Raw genomic sequence first — 22,912 nt, forward strand, 5'->3', positions numbered from 1 at the left:
AAAAATCAAATACAGCGAAATCTGTATTAAAAGACCTATCGTTACCACTCTAATAAAGCAATGCATATTCATATTCCCTATGTTAAATTCACCTGGATATCAAGAACACTCTTTGATGTTCCCTTGAATGGTCTTTAGAAGCTGGGTAACTATGAGGAGCACATGTCTAATATATGAAAGTATAGCTCCACTATCCCTGTTGCCAAAGAAAACATAATACAGATGATTAATAGAGCCTCCTTGGTAGGCGAGGACCAGGTTTGTTCATCTCTTTACCCCGACTCCCATCTTTTACACCCTGCCTTTATCCCAACCCCTTCTTATTCTCAGCCAGACCTGGTGGGTTTAATGTGAGGGACCTGGATTCTGGTCCTGAAGGTTGTTTCTTATTTTTATGTTTATTTTATTATGGTTCAAACTGAATTTACTTTTAAAGAGAGCTGTGGAGTTGAGAATTGTAATTCTTTGCATCCACCCCCCACTCAATTTTACCCATTTGTGGAGTTGCACGAAAGCAACAAGAGGAGGGATTAAGGCAGTCACTTATCCAGGAAGCACTGTCGCTCATATTTGACTCCTTGCCTGTTGTACAGTGTTAAGCAAACTTGATAAACAGGGTACTGGAGCGAACAGAGGGTAGAAACCGGAACTGGAAATCCTTAGTTCTCTCTAATAGCAAATCACCTTGACAGACATAGAGGACAGTAAGGCAGTGACTGACCTGTGCCAGAGAAGTGGTCCTGCCCCGTCGAACCTCCGCCACAGCCCTGTCCCTAGGCCAGCCTCCCTTGTTGCTGGAGGTGCACTTGTAGCAGCTCCAGCTTGGCGGCCCTTCGCCCTGCACTCCGCACGCCTTACTCTGCAGACACTGGCAGTGATACAGGTGCCCGCAGCTGAAACAAACAGCACCACCACCACAGGGGCTTTCAAGATCACTTATTTTTGTTTCTTTTTACCATTTCATAAGCGAGTGGTTGTTTTAAAAAAGCTGTCCATCAAAAACCAATAATAAAACCTGTCAATGTCTCTGGCATCTACCTTTAATTGAGAGTAGATTTTCATTTCCAGGAGTAGAAATCTTCTCCTCTTTTCTAGCTCAATTTACAGTAATGTTTTATTTTTCACTATTATATGAGAGCTAGCCAAAATCAATGTTCCCCTTTTTTTAATCTCTTAGCTTTGTTATCATTATTACTGGTCCCCCTTGTACTAAGTGGGAAAACATTTTACTTCTTCACTTGTTTTTTTTTTAGTAAATATTTCAAATACAATACCACACACAAACTGCTGCATCCTGTTACCTTGATCACATGATCAACACATGATCTCACTGCTGCACATGAAATACGCATATTCATAAAACACCAACAAAGAATCAAATGGCTGACGACAAAAGAAAATGGGAAAAACTGTGATAATATACTGTGGCTAGTGCAATTTGGGACTGTATATCAAGAATAAGGTAGCTTGGTTTAAAACTTGTATTTTTTGTACATGTTACACACTGTTAGAGCCTAGAATATGAAAAAATGCATGCATTATAAGACGTTATTAGAAGTGACAATACATTCACAAGATGTCTCATCAAGGGCTGTCTAAAAAATGTGATTTGCCTATGTGTTTCCAGAACTTGATTATCAGCTAATTATTATAACTTAACTGGACTACCACCCTCCAAATTTTGCACGATAACTGACATCCAAAACTGAAAAAAAAATGAGTATTACTTCATATTCTACCATTGAGTGTTTTTACAGTTATAGATGAAACACCGGCATCACAAGATCGAATAGGTACAAGAAGAAACAACGGATCCGTACAGTACATCACTGAAGACACAGAGAAAGACTCAAATAAATGTATTTTAGTGTAATTGCCAGCATGCATTAGTTAAGTCCACTACCCACCAGACGCGATGCGACAAATGGAACTATGCAGCGATGCGGCAAAATTAATAGAGCCTATACTTTTGATAAGTATCTGTCACACCACAGGAGGATCGACAGGCGACACAGGAGCGGCACTAGGTCGGCACTGGAGTGACAAGAAGTAAATAGGACTGAATCCTGTTTTTTGCGATTTGACGCGCACCAACTAAGGCACTGAGCAATCAGAGAATAGCTTCAATGCATGTAGTCCAGCAGGGTGAAGCAGTATCCAAAATGATGGAGAAAACAATCATACTTTGAAAAAATACCCAGAGCTTTATGACAAAGGGGATCACAATTATAAAGATCCAGATTTGAAAGATAATATATGGGAGTCCATTTCAAAGGAACTGGATAAGCCTGGTGTGTGTGATTTATTACCATATATGTTGAAGAGAAGACTCTCACAATATTCACATCATGTTGACGAATATGTACCAGTCTTGATCATAGTTTTGTCAACAGTAACTTTGAACAGTTGTATAGATCTAGCCGTTTTCAAACCTGTCGCCGCTGTGTCGCTTCTGGTGTGTATGATCATATCACTGCGAAAGTGTCTCGTCGCCAATTTAAAAAATCATATCGCGTCTGACGTGTGGAGACCTTTACTGTTGTAGGGGCTACATGCTAGAACCAGTTTATTGGAAGCAGACAATGACAGCGGTACTGACTGGCTGTCCCCAGAACCAATGTGATTCCCTACCTGAAGATAATGATCTCATCATCTGCCTCCAACTTCCTCCTGTAGTGCTGAAGGCAGATGCTGCAGTGGTCCAGGCGAGGGTGGAGGCCCCTGCTCACGGCAGCCCGCAGGTGCGACAGGGACCAGTGCAGGTCGTGGTTCAGGAGGCTGGTGGTCGTCTCCAGGAGAGTCTGCAAGGAAACAGAGGGAAGGACTTCATTAGAAAATACAGGTATTGTATCGCATCCATCACTGCAGCCTGCCTGGCCTTAGCAAAACGAGTCAGAAGCCACTGCTTTGACATCCCAATAGAAAGGGACATATGCACCATATTGTTGTTAGATTTATTTTTGGCTCTATTTTCTGTACATCACCGGAACGCTTCATTTTAGTAACGATCTGTGTAAGGGTTCTGCAGTACCTGCCAGGGAAGTATATTGAATCAAATACCATCTAGCAGTACGCAAAAAGGGTTAAGAATTATTATTTGCCAATATCAAACAGTGTACTTAGCTTATCATGTAATGCCAAAAAGAGAGAGTTTTTTTTTTTTTTTTTTTTTTTTTTTTTTTTTTTTACATATTTTGAAACTTGCTTCATTATCTATATAAACTAGTATCCACAACGATTTAACGCTCTCAATAAATTAAAGACGGTCCTAACCAAGTTTCATCCCAAGTGGATAGGCAGTTCTCCAGGCATATTTCAAACCATAAACTGTCACATACTGCATGTTCAGAGCTGTCTTCAGTCCTGTGCATCGCTTTTTCCAGGGATATGCATCCCAACCAGGGGTTAAATATACCTGTCTGTTACTAAAATTGCAAAGTTACACAAACGTTTATTTAAATTTAGTTTTGCATACTTCCCAAATATTCATTCAATACCAAAAGCACTTGGTCTATATATATATATATATATATATATATATATATATATATATATATATATATATATATATATATATATGCTATATATATTTTATGTATTACGCTAAAAAATACATGTACTATAAAACAACAAAAAAAAAAAACATGAAATGAAATATTACAGGAGTAAACTAATCTAATCCATCCTGGGGTAATGTGAAAAGTCATTATCTATTGTAGCTTCTCGCAATCCACTGCACCTCATTTATTATCACAGCTACAGAAGCCACACTGCTGGAAACTAAATGAAAAAACAAGAGTTTATCACTGAAACAGGACTGTTGTTTTCAAAAATGCATTATTTTGTTTATAATAAACCAAATTTGGGCACATTTTCAACTTCTATTTCTCTTATAATTTCTCTGCCCTGTAATGTCAATTTAATGAGTCCCTTAAAAATACGCATTCCATGTAGACCATTTTTTTCAATGGCAAAACAAAAAATGGTTTTAAATGTGCCTCTGATTGATTCAGTCTTGGCTTGCTGGGCTAGATATTATGCCATACTCACACTAGCATCTCCTGGAGCTGCATCTACCAACTAGGAATATTTATTGTAAGTTATAAATATGTATAAGACACATTTAAGTGACTGAAATGGATCTTCTCCTAGTGGCTGATGAGTTAATAATGCTGACATGCCTCGACTACAGAGCTTGCTCTTACAATGATGATGTTTGTCTTTAAACTGTACGATGAGCAGTTTACCTCCAGCCTCACCGTTCAAGTCAACAGGCTGAAATGCTAATTCATTACGTGACACAATTATGTTTAATCACTAAAACATGTTTAATGTTTTAAAAATGAAACATTTGAAATGTCAGCTTTAAAAGTGACACTTTTTAAATGTATAGATATCTAACTCCTTATAATTTGCTTTCTCCATTTTCAACAATCACAAAACAGCAAATTAGCAGAGAGTTAAATCAACAATAATCAATACAACACACATATCATTATTATTATTCATACACAAATTAGACATTTTGCATGTCCAATACAGTATTGTAACAAATGATACTATTATAAAATGCAGTGTTTAGTATTTATATGTTAAACTCATTATAAAAACACCTTAAGAGATTTATCAAAATAATAATAATAATAATAATAATAATAATAATAATAATAATAATAATAATAATAATAATAAAAAATTAGTGATGTAATTTGAAGCTATTGCTCTTCATTAAATACATTTAATTTCCATTCTTAGTAAAAGGATAGACACAAAATGAAAGCTTTGATATAAATCAACAGTGTATATAGCATATATTGTTGCATACAATGGACAGGAAGTTCCTGCAGTCTGGTTAAGCTTGTGTGCTTAACTCCCCCCATCCCCCCCATGCAAATGATGAAAAATAAATTGACACTAAAAACAGTGGAGGTCAAGGTCAATGACTCTGAAATGAGATCCTGTCACGCCAATGACACTTGTAACAATACCAATAATGCCAAATAAATGTAACAGAATGCGAACCCACAATCCATCAAGCAAGTATCATCACGACTGATCTTAAGGTATCCATAACAACGTGTACGGTGTCCGATTGGTTCGAAGTACAGGCATTGCGAAAGTGTAATTCTGTCTCGTGGTAAACATACACGCTACTGATCATGTGCAAACACAAAAGATGTGACACAAAGCTTGCAGTTTATAATTTTGAATTTTCACACAACTTTGTATGCATGGTGCAGCATATTCCATTCTAACCAAGTAAAAGCAGATTCACAGAAAAATAATAATTACAGAAAATGAGAGCAACAGAACCCAGAGGCACTCTGGACGACTGCAAACACCATAAAACACTGATGATGGCATTAGCAGAAACATTTGACTTTAAAAATCAAGTATGAAGAATCAGTCATATAGTCTGATTGTAATTGGTTAGGTTTTCTATTTTTGGCAATTGTCCAGTTACCACACGCTTAGCAAATATTTCCTTTCATCCCTGTTGCTGCTCAAAGACATTTCATAGAACAAGCCTCATTACCCCCTGTAACAAAGTGCCCGCCCCTGTGTATTATCTGTTATGTGTTGAGTGTTCGGTGAGTAGGGAACGGGAGAGAGAGGAGGATAAAGAGTTAGATATTTCAATTGCTATTACGTGCTGGTGGGACCAGCACGATACTTGTTTATTTAAAACTCACCTTGTTTGTTAGTGTGTCGATCTGCTCACCGTTTTTGTTAAGTATTAGTCCGTTTTTGTTTGTCTATTTATTTTGGCGTAGAGTGCCGTGTCCTGTGTTTTTCGTGTTTGTTAAACCTTTTATTTTGTAATAAACCGGCGCCAACAGGCGTCTTCATCATTTCATTTCATCCGTCCTGTGTTTTGTATATTTCATTACCTTTCCTGGTTATGACGCCGCCCACTTCGGCCGTCTCTGTGACACGTGGTGTCAGAAGTGGGATAACAGCGCCTCCAAGCGTCAGACCAGGAGAGGTGTTTTGTCAAAAAAAAAAAAAAAAACCACAGCAACAACAAAAAAAAATAAAAACATGGAAGGCTGGGACTGGAGAGATGGCTGCCAGGACCTGGAGGAGTTCCTCGGTGGTCTGGAGGACCAGGGCTGGTGCCTTGCCTGTGGGGAGTTTGGGCACCCGGTGGTGCGCTGCCCCTACCAGGAAGGAGAGGAGGAACTGCCGCAGGAGAGGAAGGTGAGGAGGTGGCAGAGAAGGGGAAAGGGGAAGAGGAAGGCAGAGGTCCCACCGCTGTCTCCACAGCCGCACCAGTCTCCTGCAAGGGAGGGAGAGCCGCACCAGTCCCCTGTATCAAGGGGAGACTACACACCGCTCCCACCTCCACCACCAGGAGACTACACGCCGCTCCTACCTCCATGGGCAGGAGCAGAGCAGCAGGAGCTGCCTCTGCCTCCGCCACCTCCACCGGCAGGCGCAGAGCAGCAGGAGCTGCCTCTGCCTCCGCCACCTCCACCGGCAGGAGCAGAGCAGCAGGAGCTGCCTCTGCCTCCGCCACCTCCACCGGCAGGGGGAGAGCAGCAGGAGCTGCCTCTGCCTCCGCCACCTCCACCGGCAGGGGGAGAGCAGCAGGAGCTGCCTCTGCCTCCGCCACCTCCACCGGCAGGGGGAGAGCAGCAGGAGCTGCCTCTGCCTCCGCCACCTCCACCGGCAGGGGGAGAGCAGCAGGAGCTGCCTCTGCCTCCGCCACCTCCACCGGCAGGGGGAGAGCAGCAGGAGCTGCCTCTGCCTCCGCCACCTCCACCGGCAGGGGGAGAGCAGCAGGAGCTGCCTCTGCCTCCGCCACCTCCACCGGCAGGGGGAGAGCAGCAGGAGCTGCCTCTGCCTCCGCCACCTCCACCGGCAGGGGGAGAGCAGCAGGAGCTGCCTCTGCCTCCTTCACCGGCAGGAGCAGAGCAGCAGGAGCTGCCTCTGCCTCCGCCACCTCCACCGGCAGGAGCAGAGCAGCAGGAGCTGCCTCTGCCTCCGCCACCAGCAGAGGGTGAATGCCTGCTGGGTCCCTGTCCACCAGCAGAGGGTGAATGCCTGCTGGTATCACTTCCCTGTCCACCAGCAGAGGGTGAATGCCTGCTGGTATCGCTTCCCCCACCAGCAGAGGGTGAATGCCTGCTGGTATCACTTCCCCCACCAGCAGAGGGTGAATGCCTGCTGGTATCACTTCCCCCACCAGCAGAGGGTGAATGCCTGCTGGTATCACTTCCCCCACCAGCAGAGGGTGAATGCCTGCTGGTATCACTTCCCCCACCATCACGAGGAGAGGAGCTGGAGCTTCCTCTGCCTCCACCTCCATCAGGGGGAGAGGAGCAGGAGCTGCCTCTCCCTGCACCACAAGGGCCAGGACTAGATGCTGGCGGTCCTCAGCAGCCCTTGCATAGGCTGCTGAGGGAAGCACGGGGAAGAACCTCCCGGCTGCAGTGGCCGAAAAGAGGGCCAACACCCGCACCCCAGCTTGTCCTGACTGCCAGCCTCGCTTCGCCCAAGGATGCCAGCCTCGCTTCGCCCAAGGATGCCAGCCTCGCTTCGCCCAAGGATGCCAGCCTCGCTTCGCCCAAGGATGCCAGCCTCGCTTCGCCCAAGGATGCCAGCCTCGCTTCGCCCAAGGATGCCAGCCTCGCTTCGCCCAAGGATGCCAGCCTCGCTTCGCCCAAGGATGCCAGCCTCGCTTCGCCCAAGGATGCCAGCCTCGCTTCGCCCAAGGATGCCAGCCTCGCTTCGCCCAAGGATGCCAGCCTCGCTTCGCCCAAGGATGCCTCTGCATCGCCTGGGGTTGCCCGCCGCTCTGCATCGCCTGGGGTTGCCCGCCGCTCTGCATCGCCTGGGGTTGCCCGCCGCTCTGCATCGCCTGGGGTTGCCCGCCGCTCTGCATCGCCTGGGGTTGCCCGCCGCTCTGCATCGCCTGGGGTTGCCCGCCGCTCTGCATCGCCTGGGGTTGCCCGCCGCTCCGCATCACAGCCGGAAGTACTGTGGCCGGAACCCCACGAAGGGGAGCTGCCGGCCACGAAGAAGGGGGAGGAGGTCTGGAGACCGCCAACCCCAGCAGCAGTTTCGCTGCCGGAGAAGGGGGAGGAGGTCTGGAGACCGCCAACCCCAGCAGCAGTTTCGCTGCCGGAGGAGGGGGAGGAGGTCTGGAGACCGCCAACCCCAGCAGCAGTTTCGCTGCCGGAGAAGGGGGAGGAGGTCTGGAGACCGCCAACCCCAGCAGCAGTTTCTCCGCCGGAGATCGTGGGGGAGGTCCGGAGACCTGCTCCCTCTGCAGTTTCTTCCCTGCAGGAAGAACGGTGGTTGAAGCCCCACCAAGGGGAGCTGCCGGCGCCGAAGGAGGGGGAAGGTCAGGAGACCACACCCCAAGCAGCCTTTCCGCTGCTAGGACTACCCTGGCAGGAGAATGCTACCCTGCTGACAGCATTACGACCTGTGGGCCCCTGGAAGCCTCTGGTCCTGGCCAAGGACTTTGGGCGGGACTTTTGGGCTTTTAAGGGGGGAGGTGGCCATTGAGGCCATGTGTGCTTTGCACAGGAGGGGGTATATGTAACAAAGTGCCCGCCCCTGTGTATTATCTGTTATGTGTTGAGTGTTCGGTGAGTAGGGAACGGGAGAGAGAGGAGGATAAAGAGTTAGATATTTCAATTGCTATTACGTGCTGGTGGGACCAGCACGATACTTGTTTATTTAAAACTCACCTTGTTTGTTAGTGTGTCTAGCTGCTCACCGTTTTTGTTAAGTATTAGTCCGTTTTTGTTTGTCTATTTATTTTGGCGTAGAGTGCCGTGTCCTGTGTTTTTCGTGTTTGTTAAACCTTTTATTTTGTAATAAACCGGCGCCAACAGGCGTCTTCATCATTTCATTTCATCCGTCCTGTGTTTTGTATATTTCATTACCTTTCCTGGTTCTGACGCCGCCCACTTCGGCCGTCTCTGTGACACCCCCATATCATGATTTCAAACATGCAGCCTCAATAAATAAATAAATAAATAAGTGCTCTGGCTTTTCTCCTCCGTACCACATCATGGATCATTATTGTTGTTGCTGTTTGACAATGTGGGCAATAACCTTTACAATATCAGTGTACTAAAGCGGCCATTTTGAAAAGAGCTTTGAAACAGACTTTAAAGTTATAAGTGTTAAAAAAGTTGTCAGGATATTAACAATTTTTTATTATTTTTTTTATTTTTATAAATGTAGTATCAAATATTTTTTTGTATTTTCTCCTAATTTGGTATGTCCAATTATTTTTTTAGGCTCAGCTCAGCGCTACCACCCCTGCGCTGACTCGGGAGCGGCGAAGACGAACACAAGCTGTCCTCCAAAGAGTGTTCCATCACTGCTTCTTTTTTCACACTGTGGACTCACCATGCAGCCACCCAGGAGCTACAGCGTTGGAGGACAACGCAGCTGTGGGCAGCTTACAGGCAAGCCCGCAGGTGCCCGGCCAGACTACAGGGGTTGCTGGTGCTTCGTACTATAAGATACTCTAGACAAGCTCAAGAAAACCCAGAACCATAAATATACATATACACATACATACATATTAAAATGAGATTTAAAAAACAAAATAAAAAACCCTCTAGCATCAAATTATTAAGCAATAGCTGTAAGCCGGAGAAACTGCCCTAATATCAGGCCATTATCTCTGTGGATCCTCATCTACCCAACAAGCCTAGTGCTGGCTGCTCTGCAGTGGAGATCATTTTTACTGTGGAGCAGTTTATAGAGAGAGACATTATGGCAGCTGACTGTGTGACATCGACCAAACCAACAATCTCCCCCTTTCAGGGCTCATTCCCATCGCTCAGCGGCAATTTGTGAATATTGACTCCTTTATCAGTGACCTTTAGGCAGTTCATCTGAATAAAGGGAACCTTGTCAAAACACAAACACATCATTTGATTTAGCTGGATTGAGAGAAAGCCAGGCATGATAAATAAAAATGTCTTCGTATTTTGACAGCACAGCTTTTTTTTTGTATATGTAGGCAGATTTCCAAAACAGGTCCAGGACCAAAGCCAATATGGAGCAGGGAAGAGTCGAGAGTTCTTCAGTTAGTTCCCAGAATAATTCTTAGAAATAATGTATTTTAAATTGACCTGCAGTACACTCACTATACTGTACAGGAACCTTTCTTCGTTTAACACAGAGCAGAGGGAGGCTCTTATACTCACTATACTGTATTGGAACCAGTCTCTCTGTAACAGAACAGAGAGAAGCTTGTATAATTGCTGTGAACAGCTGCAGACTTTCTTCCAGAAGAAAGAATAGCAGGCATACTTTATCATGAATCTAAGAAACAGAGGAAAATGTAACCTTCCTAATTAGTGGGGTGAGTAAAAACAGCTTTTAAAAAAATGCAAGAACATTTTCCTTTAACAGTAAATGCTTAAATGCAGCAAATAATACAAAACAATTATACACAGACGAGAACAGCAAACAAACACATCAACTTAAATAATAATTTGGCAGCAGTCAGAGTCTGCAGCTGTCTGTTCTCAAAACAATTGTTGGCTTTCTCTCGCAGAGCATCCTGCTTATTATCTCTGTGTACAGTTACATTTCTATGCCAATGACACTCACATTTATTACAACCACGCCTTGTCTGCTCTCTCCCTGTGTCTCAGTGATACCAAGTGCTGGAGGAGGAACAACTTTCTCCATCTAAATTCAAGCAAAACTGAAGTTATGCTGATCCTCTTCTTTCATGACAATCAATCTGAACTTAAATCTGCAGCGAGGAATCTTGGAGTTATCTTTGATACGGAGCCCTCTTTTGACCGTCACATTCGTGCGATTACAAAAACATACTATTTTTAGCTCAGGAATATTTCGAGAATTCAGAAACAGAGATCCTGATCCACGCATTTGGTCTCTTCCAGGATTGACTTTTGTAATTCTCGGTTTATCTCACGATTTCAGATTCTCCAAAACTCTGCTGCATGCCTCTTAACACAAACTAAATAAAGACAGCACACTAGCCCTGTCTTGGCTTCCTTACATTAGCTGCCTGTTAAGCAGATAACTGATTTTAGTCCTACTTCAGATGTAGGGAACTTGGCCGAGATTACATGTGTGAGCTGGTGAAGCCATCCACTCTGGGATGTTCTCTTCGATCCTCTAACTCAGCTCTGCTCTTTGTTCCTTTTTTTCCACATGGGTGGAAGACTTTTTCTAATCATGCTCCTAGACTCTGGGATTCGCTCCCTGAGGCTATTCGCTTGGCTGACTCGCTTTTCGATTTTTAAAAAGTAGGTTAAAAACGTATCTTTTTGATTTGGCTTATTTTTAAATTGTTCATTTTTAAATTGTTCAGTGCTTTGTGGTAACTCTGTCACCAGGGGTAGTTTAGCTACACAATGTCCCTTTTCTGTAAGCCTAATTTGAAAAAAATATATAGAAAGAGGCTGATTAGCAGTGATTGAATGAAACCCAGTCTAGATTCCTCAGAAAATCAGATTACTTTGGTCTTGTTAGTTATAATTACTTTCCAGCACAAACTTTAATGACTCGAAGCAATTATTCTTTTTTTTTTTTTTTTTTTACTTTTCTACTCTTGTCATTTTTAGAACCTGTGATGTATTTGTCAGTGCATTTAATTTGAGCCTGAAACAGATTGAAAATGCAGTGGCTGTGGCAAAAATTCAATAATAGATTTTAATATGCAGGACAGGTGGCTGTCTCCTTTAGAACTCAGAGATAGGGGGTTTTTAGTGTTATCAGTAAATATTAAAATCAGTGGATCACCTAATGGAATGGAAAGTTTGGGTTATTGCCCTTTACTTAGATTTAAACAAATGTGAAGTAAAACCTATATTTATAGTTAGTGACACTCTCCTGTGAAATGACCCATTGACAAGTACTTATTTCCTATAACTGAGATTTTGATAGCCTCTAATGTCCATTCAATCCTTAGAACTTCGAAACTGTAAATACTATATTATTTGAGAAATACAGATGAAATTTAGCAAAAGAGCAAAATATAAACTATAATAAAAAAAAAATACATAAATAAATAAATAGACAAAGGAATAATGAGAAACATCTGGCAGACCCATTTGGCCCTGTTGGTAAATTAAATTCTCTCAGTAAAGCGGAATATTTTTCTACAGTGTACTGTAACATGGGGCTTTTATTAAAGGTTTTTATTGTTACAGTTTTTGGTTTTATTTTTTATTTAGCCTCTGCAACTGTTCAGGCCTAGTGGTTTAGAAAAGTAGTTTTGAGTTCCATAGGTACCATACTGAGGTGTCGACACACAGGGTAGGATTTTCAAAAGGTCGTAAATGATAACTTCAGTGTTAATCAACAAATCGGCATGTTGCATTGATTTTGGCATTTTCAGGCAGTCGCTATGCCTATTTCGTTATTAAATAATCGTCCTGATGTGACTTCCGAAATTATGTTGATTTATGAAATAATGTTAATATCTTAACGAGCTGTGCTTCTTGTGACTATTTCTTTTGTTTGTGTGGGAATTTAAAAGCAAATCTGTGTTAATTGTCATAATTTAAAAATCAGGAGTTAATTTGCACTTGCAAAAGAAGGGTTTTAAATAATGAAAAGTTATATAACTCACCTAAAAACAGAAATTGAACAGACCGCAGCTGACGATACAGAGAGAGAGGGTGTATAGGACCAGAGTTTATTTCTTACAGACAATCTAGACAATTCAATATTTCAGCCTTTTCTATACTTGTCATTATAAAGGAGATGTACTCACTTGTTTAACCATTTGTAACTTTATGGAACGTTTGTTGTATTGCTAAAATTATATACCGTTATTTGCACGAAGTGTAATGTTTCTACCAAGATGCAACTGTAGCCTATTTAAATTCTGCACATGTATGTTATATGACAGCTGACCTCTGCTGTAGATTTTATTTGAATTATACAACTGAAATCTTGGTATAGAAAACAGCATATTAGATATTACAATAAAGTTTCCTTAGGTGATTGTGGATTTGCAATGCCTCTTGACTTAACACCTGTGTCTTATCCACACAAGAACGAAGAACAGGAATGCACTAGGAATGTGATCAAGATCACTGACATGGAATTTGCCTAAATGTATTTAATGTCAGACACGCCTCACACTTTATGTACAATGTACACGTTCACCTTCACATGTCTGTATGCATATAAAATGTTCTTAATGTTCTGTGGCTACTTCTAATCATGTTGAGTTTATTTATAGTAGAGACGAGCCAAGAGTACCAGAGAAACTGTGTGACACTGAATTGTAATTTCTATTGTAATTTTAAAAGCTTAATAAATATATACATGGTATATTATAGCTAACAACTACAAACACAAATGACACTTCAAAATGTATTTATTTATAGCCTACAATCATACATACTAAAATAGACAAAAGTAGATGTCAACATAAGAAAATAAATTTCAACCAATATACATAGATGGCTTACGGTGTATCTTTTCTTTTTAACCAAAAAAGATTGTAAAATGCACATTAAAAGAGTTGTATATAGCAAGCTGTGGCAAAATATTTCCCCGAAATGCTCTTAAATGATTTTTACCCACATGCCAGATAATCGTAAATCAGCATTTTATTTGTGAAGTATTCTAAATAAATGTACATTCTGCATGAAAAATGCACAATTTTAAATTAAGTTAACAAATTATACACAACATAGACATGTACATTATTTTGTATTTCCATTTGGCTGCTGCTCGCTGGTGGGAGAGCTGTCTACCTGTACGCTAGTAGTTTCCATAACAGCGAATTATGCTTCCATTCATTTTTCTTGATCTCATTAACATGCATTTTGATTAACGCGTTCCCCTTATCTAGTCGTTGAGACAGGAAGTGATGTAAGTGACCTTTGACAATTATGCTTTTTAATGAGAAATGCTTTCAATAATGACCTTGTCGACTCAATTTCAAAGCATTAACAGATTGATTTAATGAACACATTTAGTTTGAAAACTTGCTACTAAAGCTCTCGTTACTATACCACGAGTTCAATACAATAACACTGTTTTTTAACTTTGAAGCCCGGGTGTCACAAATTTTCAGTTTTCATGAAAAAAACGTTTTATATAAATATATAATAATATATATATAGATATACGTATATATATATCTATATATATTATATAATATATATAAATATATATAATAATATAAGACTTTATTAGATTACAAAGTACAAAGGTAGTGGGGGGTAAGTCACCTACAATCTCAACAACAATTAGTTATAATCTTAACAATTAAAATACCTGAAGCTACACTTTTTAAATATATTTCCATTTTAGTATACTTATTAAAAAGAAGAGAGCACATTTGCTTCATTTTACAAAAAGGATCCTGATCATGGATTAAGAAAAGCACCTTGATTTTTAAGAGCCACACAACAGTAATAAAGGGACAAGTCAGCTTAATAACTCAATTTTGAATTTTCCTGATATTATCTTAGTTTATGGTAACCCTATTGTTTAACCTAAATGTACTCCAAACCCAACAGGCACCGAGTTTCAGCTCTGTAACTGCATAGAAGTGTATGGATAATAAATCAATCACCTGTTCATAACTGAAGGTCTCCAGCATCCCGAGGATTAGACCCTGGATCTCGGACAGCTTGCCTTTGCCATAGACAGGATCCTGCAAACAGAACAGAAGCCCTTGAGTTTACAGTAACAGTACAAGGGCCCCACACCACTGAATTACTGATGAATATCCCTATGCAAACATGGGCTAAGCTAACTGCAAATCACAGTGCAAACAGTTTAGATGTAGGGCATTGAGGTGTTCTGCTGGAGGTATTACAGCATGTATAGCTCATTTAGGGCAGGGCTTCTCAAACTCGGCACTGTGTCTGCTGGTTTCCATTCCAACCGAGCTCTCAGTCACTTAGCTATACCTTTAATTGAACTGACAATTTGCTTAATTATAACTTTTTACTTGTTGTCAGCTCTTAAAACAGATTTCAAGTAAGCCATAACATTTTATAAGTAACTTGAACTCTGCAATTGATTAGTTCTTTTAAGGATATAGTTTAGTGATAGAAAGCTCAGCTGGAATGAAAGCCAGGAGACACAGGGGGTCCCCAGGACCGGGTTTGAGAAGCCCTGATTTAGAGGGAACATGATTAAAAAAGCTAACAGCAGTGTAGCTGTTGTACTAGCTGTGGTTCACATATTCTCCATACATATTTATTAAAAGTAAGTAACTCCAAATATTATTGAGAGCAGTCTGCGGTTCTGAGATACAATAATATTTTCTCTGTATCTGTTTTTAACCGGCTTTGAGCTTGACTTCCTTTAAACCATACCATAATGTGACCTTTCAACTCTGCTGTCCCAACCTACTATACATACAGTGTATAAAAGAGGGCGGGTAAGTAGGACCAGTTAAGTTAATTTTGTCAAATGATTTGAATAGAATGAGGAATGTGTTCCAAGGCAGTTTAGACAGATAGCGGAAAATGGAACAACGGAACCCAGAACCACTCAACATAATTACAAACATAATAAAAAGGCAAGGAAATGGTAAAACAATAAAGACAATTACATTTGAATGACATGTGATGGTACTCTTTCATGGGTTACAATTGGCAGATTATTATTTGTATGATGGGAAGTGGTTTACTGAATGACGTATAATTGTTCTAAACACACTGGATGGACAAGAAGAAATAAGACCAGCTGTACTATACAATCTAATTATGCAGCTTGTGCTTAATATAGTCTGGGTTATGTGTAATTTCAGAGGAAAATCTACTCTCCCAATTATATCCTAATTGCTATGGGGCACAAAGGTATCTATTCACTGCACAGCATGAGGATTACCTCCACTATCAGGCACTTTGCACAAAGAAATAATTTGTTCTCACTTCAAAGCCTTAATTTGTTATTTCTTATTAAAAGGGAAATGATGAAAGAGTTGTATTCCATATTTTCTCTTTGTTTTACACATGTACAATATGTTGGACCTTTGCAAAGAAGTGAATCCATCAGTTTATGGTACTTGAACAACAGTACTGGGACTGACAAATCCTCATAGAAATTTAAAAGGGTTTGTGTATCACACAGGCTACACAGGCATGCCCGTTCTACACAGCTAAACAGGAATATACTAGAGCTTTTATTATTATTACAATGAATTGCCTAACAATTTCACACTCCAAGTTTTGTTTGATCTCATAACTGTAGTATGAAATCATCAGTTCTGCTTTCAAAAATAAATTACTAAAAGATACACTTTTCTTTTATGTTGCCATGCATTGTAACAAAACATCAAATCAGTAAAAATAAGGCAATAACACTATTGAGGGTTCTGGTAGCACGATAAACCATGAGAGCAAAGCCCAGTATTACAACCTTATTGTGTACAGTATGGTGGAATTTTTTTTTTTTTATAAAACTGCAATTAAATAACCAAGTGCAATCATTCAAGACAAACTGTGTAATAAACACACAACTGTGTCACCCAGCACCACTCGGGTATGACAAGTGGTTATCCCGACAGCCCAACCAAACCATCCACTTCAGCAGTTCCTGTTCTGCATCAGTCAAGCACTGAAAGGGTACACATATAAGGGTTATAAACCATAGGATCACAAAGAACAACACCTGCAGGTCCAAACCCTAGGATTTCATTTTAAATTAGGGCACCTCTATCCTAGTGTCTTTTAAAAAGTACCATATAAAAAAAACTATGATAACTGCTCAATTATGTAATGCTGCCTACAGTACCCTGCCCCAAACCATATGTTATCTCTACCTCAGTTGCTGTTTGTTAATCATCTGGTAAGACATTATATCTTCCATTCAGCTAGTGTAGTAAAACCACTCAGCCAATTTTCTCTCTAGGTACAGTACAGAAAATCTTAAATCAATCCGCGGTTGTCCTGCAGAGACTCTAGTCTCCTTTGGCTCTGGAATGCACTAGGCAGAGCACTACATCTATAGCCTCTGAAACAGGGCGAGGAGCCCTGTACATGTATTTGTTTATTTTTTAGAACGGGATACAAAAGCTGTTACTTTGTCAGCAAAGAGCAGGATATTTGCAACCTTGTCTTGCATTGACCTGTTCAATTCGTTCAGACGGTAAAAAATATCAACCAAGTAAGCAAGCAGAGCCAACCAAGAGCAATCATGAAGATAGTTTACAAGATCAGACAGGGCATCAATTAAGAAGGTTTTAACCACCTTGCATAGCTCAAAAAGGCGAAGACGTACTCTCCCTCTTGACAGCCATCTTACTTTGGTGTGAAATAGTAGGTGCTGGTTATCAGATCCCATTTCCTGGCACAGAACCGAAAATAGGAGAGCGTGACGTGGCCATGCTTTAATAAAGTTGATTATCAACTGCTTGCTGCATTACAGACTCCATTGGTTCAGGCATTTTCTTCGTGACCAAGGCTCTCTGTGTATCATGCAGTGTCTCCATTTAGCCAGGGGGGCTACTTGCTGAACTTGAGTGACTAAACCACTCAGCTTTCCGGTCATGGCTCGAGCTCCATCACTGCAAATCCCAATGCACTGAACCCACTACATACCTTGTTCTCGAATGAAATTATCCAACACTGCAAATATTTCTTCGCCGGTTGTACGAGTTGTCAAACACTGTAGAATGCTTGCTTACAGCCCATTTTTGCTGATTTAATGCATAGTTTTCTTTTGAAAAAGGCGAGTGGCTTACCACTCAGTGCAGAATGTCTCGTCTCCAAATGGTGTGTTAATTTGTAAGGCTTCAAGCTGTCATTAGCCACTACATCACCACAGATGGCACATTGAGGACGTGGTTCTTCTGCAGTTTCAGCAAAGGTAAAGCCAAATTCTAAGTAACTTTCTTCATATTTCCTCTTTTTTTTTTTTTTTTTTCAGAAGATGACGATGCACAATTGGTCTGATCCATTTTGTGTATTGAACAGTACATAACGTGGTGGCATTAATGTTCACTGATATAAGCACAAACTCGCCCGATTGGTTCGCTGATAAAAAATACATAAAAAAATAATAATAATAATAATAATAATAATAATAATAATAATAATAATAATAATAATAATAATAATAATAATTGCAAATTTGTAATATTCACATTTCAAGTTTTCAAAATTATTATTTTTGTATTTGATTATCAATATTATTATTATTATTATTATTTTATTATTATTACAAGTACGTTATTATTCAAACGTTCACCACACGCCCCTGCAAGGTTTCATGCGCACCCCCCTGTTGAGAACCACTGGATTAGTCAATCACCCTGCAGTTCCTGTGCCGTGTTGCGCTCGCAGCAGTCCGCTAACAAGCAATTTTCCAGCCGGTCACACAAATGAATGGCAGCCAGAGTGCTGCAGCTTGGACAATCCAATATCTCTCAAAACACACAACCATCAGACAGAATAGAAAAGCAATCAGGCTTGCGTGGTGCCATGTCAAATCCAGCTACTCCCCACTGTCTGACTTTTGTGGAATGCCAACTGAATCGTGACTGGGGTGGGTGATCCAGCGAGGTTTAAAGAGATCATAGATTAGGCCAAGGAATCCTGTACCTGTGATTGGGGTTCAGTTTCAGAAGGGGTCCATCTTTCCTTACATTCGTGAGTGTCAAAGTTAACTAGGGGGAAAATGAATCAAGACGTGAATATACATGTTTGTGCCTATGTGCATAAAAAATGCCCCCCCCCCCCCCCCCCCAGGCAAAGACGAACTTTTTTTTCTGCAGTGTCACAGACCTGGCGCTCAGTCAGTATCGTACATAGGCAAAAACCAAAGCATTGCCTGTGGCCTCCATAGAGCTCTCAGAATCATGTGTACATTCATACGATGAATGGTGTACCTCATGTAATGAGAGTTTAGGCACCATTCTGAGAGCTTTATTTAGGCCACTGGGGATTAGCCTCAGTTTTCAAGTGTCACCAGGAAGTGACGACTGAAACAGAAACACAGAGAATAAACAGGAAGAATACGTCAGTGAACAGAACTATTCTCAACATTGTAAAAGTATCTGTTAAACACGGCACTGCTCCCACTTGTAAAATTAAATATCCCTGCTACCCAATTTACATAACCTTCATATCAATTGCTCATCAAAACATGAGGCTCTGCAGATATTCTTCGAGCCTGCTGCTCATGTCCAATCAGAACAAGTCCCTGTTGACAGAATCTCAGCCTGCAGTGCTCTGGGGTGTGATTATTTCCCTGTCTTTTTCTCTGTGCGCGCGCACACACACACACACACACACACACACACACACACACACACACACACACACACACACACACACACACACACACACACACCACTGCTTTTCACAGCCTGGCACTGTCTCTTGTGGGCATCTCTGCAACTTTTAAGTTCTCACTTCTGTTTTCTCACTTTTCAAATCCATAACACATTGCCTGGTAAGTTTGTTTGTTTGTTTATTTATTTATTTATTTATTTATTTATTTATTGAAGGAGGTGCAAACCATGTTATAAAGCGGTTGTTGCTAACAAAAAACATCTTCCCTTTCACTATGTGGGGCTCAAATGAGCAGTTTGAGGATGTGCAGAAAGAAGCATGTCATAGAAAACATTTACATTAACAATATTATCACTGGTCGCAATATAATCGCTTGCTCTTCCTTGATTTCTAGTTTTAACAATTAAAGTCTATTAAAAAAGACAGCAAGGATTTTTATTTGAGTGTATGCTCTGACAATCGTTGGGTACTGCAGCTTTAATGCTAGTCTTTGCCTGCTGTATTTAGCACACTATAAATAGGCAATCTGAACATAATCCTGAAAGATGCATCTGCTTTAGCATTTCCCGACAATGGGATAATGATTACGGAAAATGCAGAGAACTCAAGTTCTAAATGGCTTGGGAACACTACCTGAAATCAATTGTCATCCAATTTGTAAGTCCTTCCTGAAGGAATGTGCAGTGCATGAAGAAATGAAAAACAAAACCAGCTATAGAATGGCTACACCACAATATTGATGCAGATTATTCTACAGTCTTGCGCATGCAGTGCAAAACAGTGATCATGGAAACAGCAGCAGCTTTCAGGTAGCATTTACCATGTCAATTACAGTAGAGAGAACATCACTGTAAACACAAACAGGGAGGGATACAAAGATGGCGGCGATTTGAACAGCTGCAAAGTTCAGCAAAGAGACCAAACAAGATGGCATCTGCCAACAGGAACAGCAAGAAGAGGTAGTGCAGAACATAAATAACCATGCAAATGTACCACAGTAAGCCCAAGGAGTAAGTAACTTCAAACATCAGTTTAATGAATTGTTTATATTTCCCCCTACTATTTATGGCAATTGCAATTTTTGTGGGTTGCTATAATATTGAGGTATATTGATTTTCCTCTTAATCAAGCTGGAATGGGGCTGACAGACTGACCAGTTCCATTGTCACGTGACATGAAGGGAATGAGGAAGGCAGTTAGTCCCAGAACTCTTAGGGCAAGCCAGAAGGCAGGTAAAGGCAAATTTAGAGAAAAAAAAAAGTAATAACTCAAAATAGAAGCAACAAAACCCAAAACTTTCATGGGAAACACCATGAAATATTAAGGAAAAGATCAAAGAGAAATTAAAATGACATCTGAAACTACTTGCTCTGAAAAGCAGAGCACAAGAACTCCACCAATACAGAACTGAGATTGTTTCACAGTTCCTGGTTGTTGAACATTAAAAGATCCATTTAAAAAGGAAAACACGAACTAAAAGAAAACAAAACATAATTTCCCATTCATTCATTAACATCATTTCTAACAACTGAACAGCAGTATCTGCTGGAACTGTATTGTGCTACACAGGCAGTCAGTTCAGTACACAGGGCAATACTTTCTCAGCAACACTCCAATTGACAGGAAAACATCAGAAACTGCATGAATAAAACAAACACAGAGGGTTCTGTGAAGTGTGGGGATACAGTATGCATTAAAAGGAGCAACACATGCCTCACTGCAGCATGAGGGCTCAGGAAACTTTAGCTGAGCAACTATAACACATTCTTAGAAATGAGGCTTACCCCAGTGGAAATGCAGGGCATTGAAAGGCATTTCAGCTTTGGAGGTCACTGATGAAGCAAAGTTATGTTTCCCCTTTAATTGTTCAGAAACACTACACTAGCGAGGAGTGGGTGCTTCAGGCTTTGTTAACACTATTCCCAGGTATCAAGGGAAGCACATCACAAATCTCGTAAAATATTACTTCCACTTTAGGCACAGAAACAGATACATTTTTTATAAGGCAGCTAATTAAAAAGACAAAAACTGACACTTAACACATTGTGCAGCGGTGGGGGTTTCTCAAGGTTAAGCTCATTTGCTGCAGTGATTCTGGGCCACATGGCTGGCATTTATGTAACTGAATTTCATTTTATCATGAATTATTGAAAAGCAAGGTATACAGGCACTCGCACACACACACACACTGACAGACTCACACTGTGCTGTTAAATAAATTATACAGAATAAAAGGAGATTGGGCAGTTCACAGCTCAGCGTGTGCTCCGTTCCTAATGCAGAAAGTGGTTCTATTTCTGAAGCTGGCATGGGAAAAGGAAAGAGTGGCATTTTATTCTGCAATAGTGGCATTTTAGAGTAACTTGATGACTCATGTGCCAACTGCATGGAAAACAGACTTGTTTACCTGCTATTAAAACTTGTTTGTGCGAGGCTCTGAAAAATAATGTTTGTGCAAGTAATCTTATCTCACAGCGGTCACGAAAGAGTACAGGTTAAAAAAAAAACAAAAAACAAAAAAAACCACACAAAACGAGACCTACCGTCTTCAGCACTCTCTTTTGTCTAAGTGGGCTGGTCCTGACATGACTGATATTTTAGATATGCAAATACTACTGATGTCTATTCTGTAATAACAGTATAAACAGCATCCTGGAAGAAAGTTTAGGACCCCCCGCCCCCCCATATACATTACAGTTTATTACAATATAATACAGTACAACAACACATTTTAACAAAATCTGAATGCCCTGACGCCACTCGACTTCATCGAGAACCAGGGGGGGGATACAAGGAACCAGACATCCTGAGATCTCAAAAGTATGAGCAGGCACATAAGGAGTGAGCAGTTCTGTGCCAAAAAAAATATTCTAAAAGTTACTGGCAGCCAATGGAAAGACTATGACCGTTTTCAAATGCCGAAGGAGTTTAGATCAAATTAAACCCCTTGCTATGGCATTACGAACAAGCTGAAGTACATTCAAAGAGGATAGCCCTGCAAGCAGAGCATTATAGTTTCCGGGGCTGACCAAGGCATGAATGAGCAGATCAGCACCTGCTACTGAACACTGGTCAGAGTCTTGCAATCTTGTTTTAATGGGAAAAGAAATCTGAGAGCAGGAACAAAAATAAGGGAAAAAATGTAACTCGTCTAATGCACTACATTGGAAATGACAGAGAGTAGCGGGTATAAGTGCCAAGTCTAAAAGAAAAGTGCTTCCTTTTTTTCTAGGACGCTGTAACACCTTGTAGACTCGTCACATGAAATCTCTGCTGTTGTTCCTGGCTTCCCACAGCGTGACTCTTCTCCCTATTGAAGTGCATTTATTTATTTTTATCAAGAAGTGGAAGATTTATTTCTCAGTGTCAACCTCTTGATTAAGTGAACCTGCAGGGGACACACTTAATGAAATCTGAAGTCTTAATTTGTTCAGTAAGGTCTTAAAGCCTCTGGAAGGACTTTTTTTCCTCAGGGCTTGGGATTAACACAATTATGATTAAACTAAGTGTGAAGAGAGACTATAATTACATTATTTACAGGATTGAGTCCCCTTTGGTTTATGTAATGTTGCTTTTATTGACCAAGTTGACCACCCACCCCCCCTTAAAAAAAACAAACAAATTCTACATTATAAAGCACAAGTCTTGAATTAGTTTCAGAATCAAAATAGTTTTTTTTTTTTTTT

General features: G+C 40.8%; 1 protein-coding gene across 4 annotated transcripts in view; it reads right to left on the bottom strand.

Annotated features, from left to right (window-relative positions):
• The window catches only part of vps8 (VPS8 subunit of CORVET complex), a 142,698-nt gene that overhangs the window by 35,848 nt on the left and 83,938 nt on the right, over positions 1 to 22,912 (bottom strand). For 3 of the 4 annotated variants that reach the window (XM_041263333.1, XM_041263335.1, XM_041263332.1), the window contains 3 exons: positions 14,552 to 14,632; positions 2,632 to 2,801; positions 722 to 893 (listed from right to left, as the gene is read on the bottom strand). In XM_041263333.1, the coding sequence (XP_041119267.1) occupies positions 722 to 893; positions 2,632 to 2,801; positions 14,552 to 14,632 (423 nt within the window). Of the gene's footprint in view, positions 1 to 721; positions 894 to 2,631; positions 2,802 to 14,551; positions 14,633 to 18,533; positions 18,599 to 22,912 lie in introns of those variants that run through there. The other variant, XM_041263336.1, reaches the window with a different exon arrangement.

This window comes from Polyodon spathula, chromosome 11 (genome assembly GCF_017654505.1).
Source record: "Polyodon spathula isolate WHYD16114869_AA chromosome 11, ASM1765450v1, whole genome shotgun sequence".
NCBI classification, from domain to species: domain Eukaryota; kingdom Metazoa; phylum Chordata; class Actinopteri; order Acipenseriformes; family Polyodontidae; genus Polyodon; species Polyodon spathula.